The following is a 4,819-nucleotide window of genomic DNA, read 5'->3' on the forward strand; positions in this document are numbered from 1 at the left end:
AGCGTTTTATATCTGTTTTTAACATTAGAAATCCTTCACAGTACTTCACTAGTAGCCTAATATCATACCCACAATAAATGTATGGCTATATTCTCCCAAATAAAAATACACTCTCCATCACATTCAATAAAATAATATAAATAAAATACATTACACAAAAAAATCACTACAATGTACAATGAATATGTAGTGTTTGTATGTGAAAAGTAAACTATAAACGTAAACCTGTTGTATGACCAGTTCTGACCTTTTGAGGTCCTTGCCATGTGCAGTGGTGCTGTGGATTATCGCTGACGCGCCACTGGTCTCTGTAGCGTAGCTGTAATGACCCGTCCCCTCCGGCCAAGTGTCAGAGCTGGTGTGTTTCAATAGCAAAGCCAAACTTCACTCTGTGTGTGTGTGTGTGTGTGTGTGTGTGTGTGTTTTAAGTGATTGTCCTGTACCATAAACACTATGAGATGAACAGGAGAGTGGTTGCTTGGTAACTGGGTGACCGAGGCAGCGGGACAGGGAGGTCTGGCGGAACATAGACAGGAACTTAACAGGACCTTACAGTGTATCTAACATTCCTGGTGCAGGAATGCAGCTCGTGACACCTCCTCCATCCAGGGGACCAGTCCAGGTGCTGATGTCCATGTTTACAGCACACGAGGGTAACAGCCTGGTGTGTCCATGGTGACAGCTGGTGTCCATGGCAATTGGGTGAAGCTGGAAACCAACTGTCTGCGTCATCCCTAAGTCATCTTCTGAGATGTTGGATTCATTCCCAACACATTCCTGAAGGTCTTGGGTTTTGTTTTTGCTTTCCCTTTGTTCCTGTATTAAGAAATTTCTTATATTTCTCTTATACCAAATCCAGCAATCCAACCCTGCAACAGACTCAGTGTTGTTATGTGAGAGGTAAAGACCATCTTTAGCTCAGTCTTAACTCACTCTTAACTCACTGTTTAGCTCACTCCTAGCTCACTTTTAGCTCACTCTTTAGGTCATTCTTAACTCACTCATTAGCTCACTCTAGCTCACTCTTAACCCACTCTTTAACTCACTCTCTTCATGGGTTCTTCCTCAGTTTACTTTTGTTTCCCTTGGTCTCTGCCAAAACACTTGTACGTTTTAAGCCAGTATTGAACTTTACTCTGTAATCTTTATAGCTCCATGAGGATATGTGAGTGTGGAGGGAAACCTCCCGAGTGCATGTGAGGGCGTGGTGACGTACAGAGAGACTAAAAGCACGGAAGGGAGTGACTGTCAGCTGAGTTATGACAAAGAGACACAGACGCTCACACCCAAGCAACGAAACCCAGACACTGCAAAGCAGAAACCCTCGTCTGACTGGAGCCGCAGTAGATGAAGGTAAGAACATTTCAGCACACTACCGAAGACCTTCTACCTCAAACATGGTCAAGAAGGAAATCTTCACACTTACACTCATTTAATTAAACTTTTAGCATGTAATTGTACTAACTTCAGGTTGCATGTAGTATGAAATATTACAGTACAGAAGACTGAACTGGAAATTAGCACAAATCCTGTCAATATTAATACAGTCTACTTTGAATAATTCACTACATTCCTAATTCTAAATTAAATATTTTATCTTAATTTATGATATACGCTGAACTATGGACCATATGGTTACTGACAACTAGTTATTGATGTTTTTATCAGTAACTAGTAACTTTTACTGCTCGATGTTTTTGATACTCACAAGCATGTAGTTACAGCACGGTGTCACAGACAGGATGCCACAGTGAGTCGGGTTATATCTGTTTAACCCAAATTATGCTCTGGTGTGCCTCTGTTAGGCATGGAACATGGATTTGGGATTGATTAGCTGAAAAATTGACCCCCACACCAGATATGTCACCAAGGAGACAGACTATGAAATGGAAAATAACCCACCCGCGGCCCATCCTCACTCAGGGTGTGTTTGATGAGAAACCTCAGTCACGATGAGTCCCAGCGGAGAGTTCACTAAGTTCCGATGGATCTGCACCGTGTTTGGACTGCTCTTTTCCGTGGCCGACATTGCATCCGACCTCCTGCTCTGTGTGCAGTATGGCCTGACGGGACACATCGCCTGGTGTGCACTGACTCTGTTGTTCATCCTCAGTGGATCTGTATTCTGTCAGGTCTTTAGCTTTGCATGGTTTATGGACGACTCCACCAGCAGTGATGGTCCATCAGGAGCCTCCAGAGACCAGCAGACGAGGAGGTGCACAGCCTATCTGGTGGTGGTGCACATGCTACAGATGGGTTTCTTCACAAGGTAAAGCTGAGTACATGCTGAGGCTACAGCTCAAACTGTACATAAACACATGAACTGTGTTGTGACACTCTGTGTTTTGTATTCTGATGCGTGATTCCTTCACTCTCCCACATGTGTTAGTTCACTCTCCCACATACGTGTTAGTTCACTCTCCCACATACGTGTTAGTTCACTCTCCCACATGTGTTAGTTCACTCTCCCACATATGTGTTAGTTCACTCTCCCACATACATGCTAGTTCACTCTCCCACATACGTGTTAGTTCACTCTCCCACATACGTGTTAGTTCACTATCTGCATATGTGCAGTATGTGTTGAACACTGGCATGTGTCATGCACTATCACACACGATAATTATCACATTCACAGACTAGATAAGCGAGAGAGAGAGAGAGAGAGAGAGAGAGAGAGAGAGAGAGGTGGCATCTTTTGCGCTGTAGTGATCCTGGTTTCTTGCTTAGGTACTACCAGCTACTGAAGGTGAGCTTTAAGGCCGTGTGGTGTCAGGGTTCCACCGAGTGCCACAAAAAGCTCTTTGGACTGGCGGCCGATCTGAGCATGCTCCGTCTGTTCGAGACCTTTCTGGAGAGTGTCCCTCAACTCCTCCTGCAGCTCTACATCATGCTAGAGCACCAACACCGCTCAACCTTACAATGTGAGTTACCCCACACCACCACTGTCCCACAGTGCACTGGGAGTTATCGATGCCAAGCACCATTATCTATCTATTCATTTATTTATTTATGTCGGGTTGAACTGGTGGTGCCACTGCTGGCGCCCAAACCACATGCCATTATGGTTGTTCCTGATAAGGGAACACACTAAGGGAATATTTGTTTTTTCAGATATCAGCATGGTTGTCTCCTTCCTCAACATTGCCTGGACCACTGCAGACTTCTGGCGGTGTTTCCGTAGATCCCTGCCAGGCATGAACGAGGTTCCCGGTGGGATTTCCACAGCTGTGTACTTGCTCTACAAGGTTCTGACCATAACCGCACGAATCCTGAGTCTCAGCCTGTTCATCTTGTTGGATCGCTTTAGCGTTCTGGCATTTGCTGTCGTCTGGTTTCTGGGATTCGTCTGGGCTCATGTGGTGAAGACGTCCTTCTGCACGTCTGCGTGGACGGAGGAGCTGTATCGTGCCATTGTCGGCTTCATCCTTGTCTTCACCTTCTTCAACGTGAAAGGGAAAAACACCAAAATGTCCATGACCGTGTACTACGCGCTCATCACCGTGCAGAACTTCACTGCTCCCGCCCTCTTAATGCTGCTCAACCCCTCTGTGGAAGAAACGGACTTCTTTTTGCCCATGACCATTGTCATAGTAGTGGCTCACATTCTGGGGCTGGAACTTTTGATTCTGTACTACGGTCTCTTACACCCCCAGAAAATGAGAGTTCCAGACGAGGTGGACGGAATGAGAGCCACGGCTAAGTCGGCCACAGAAACCCGTCTGCAGCAATTCCTGCGCATGTAACAGCTTCTAGTTGGGTCTCTGGAGGGAAATGGACCAATGAAACACAGCAATGACATAAATATTGAAGGGATGAGATGAGAACCCTGAGAATGAAAGATGTCATGTCATGATGCCCATAGCAGTGAGAGTTACACTGCTTAGCTCACACCACTAAAACACATTTCAGATTCTCAGTGTCGCAACCCTCCTGACCGGGGAAGTTTGCGTCCACAGGTTTTCTCGTTCTGACCTTTTGAGGTCCTTGCCATGTGCAGTGGTGCTGTGGATTATCGCTGACGCGCCACTGGTCTCTGTAGCGTAGCTGTAATGACCCGTCCCCTCCGGCCAAGTGTCAGAGCTGGTGTGTTTCAATAGCAAAGCCAAACTTCACTCTGTGTGTGTGTGTGTGTGTGTGTGTGTGTGTGTTTTAAGTGATTGTCCTGTACCATAAACACTGTGAGATGAACAGGAGAGTGGTTGCTTGGTAACTGGGTGACCGAGGCAGCGGGACAGGGAGGTCTGGCGGAACATAGACAGGAACTTAACAGGACCTTACAGTGTATCTAACATTCCTGGTGCAGGAATGCAGCTCGTGACACCTCCTCCATCCAGGGGACCAGTCCAGGTGCTGATGTCCATGTTTACAGCACACGAGGGTAACAGCCTGGTGTGTCCATGGTGACAGCTGGTGTCCATGGCAATTGGGTGAAGCTGGAAACCAACTGTCTGCGTCATCCCTAAGTCATCTTCTGAGATGTTGGATTCATTCCCAACACATTCCTGAAGGTCTTGGGTTTTGTTTTTGCTTTCCCTTTGTTCCTGTATTAAGGAATTTCTTATATTTCTCTTATACCAAATCCAGCAATCCAACCCTGCAACAGACTCAGTGTTGTTATGTGAGAGGTAAAGGCCATCTTTAGCTCAGTCTTAACTCACTCTTAACTCACTGTTTAGCTCACTCCTAGCTCACTTTTAGCTCACTCTTTAGGTCATTCTTAACTCACTCATTAGCTCACTCTAGCTCACTCTTAACCCACTCTTAACCCACTCTTGGTCTCTGCCAAAACACTTGTCTTCAGGAACTGCACATGTCA

General features: G+C 46.0%; 1 protein-coding gene across 1 annotated transcript in view; it reads left to right on the top strand.

Annotated features, from left to right (window-relative positions):
• The first annotated feature begins 1,275 nt into the window (after positions 1–1,275).
• xkr9 (XK, Kell blood group complex subunit-related family, member 9) overlaps positions 1,276–4,819 on the top strand; it is a 4,253-nt gene continuing 709 nt past the window's right edge. Inside the window, exons 1-4 of the mRNA XM_027032606.2 lie at positions 1,276–1,353; positions 1,806–2,269; positions 2,731–2,924; positions 3,115–4,819. The exon at positions 3,115–4,819 is cut by the window's right edge and continues 709 nt beyond it. Coding sequence (XP_026888407.1) covers positions 1,953–2,269; positions 2,731–2,924; positions 3,115–3,746 — 1,143 coding nt within the window. The 5' untranslated portion in view covers positions 1,276–1,353; positions 1,806–1,952 and the 3' untranslated portion in view covers positions 3,747–4,819. The remainder of the gene's footprint in view (positions 1,354–1,805; positions 2,270–2,730; positions 2,925–3,114) is intronic.

The sequence above is a fragment of the Electrophorus electricus genome, chromosome 5, assembly GCF_013358815.1.
Source record: "Electrophorus electricus isolate fEleEle1 chromosome 5, fEleEle1.pri, whole genome shotgun sequence".
Taxonomy (NCBI): Eukaryota; Metazoa; Chordata; class Actinopteri; order Gymnotiformes; family Gymnotidae; genus Electrophorus; species Electrophorus electricus.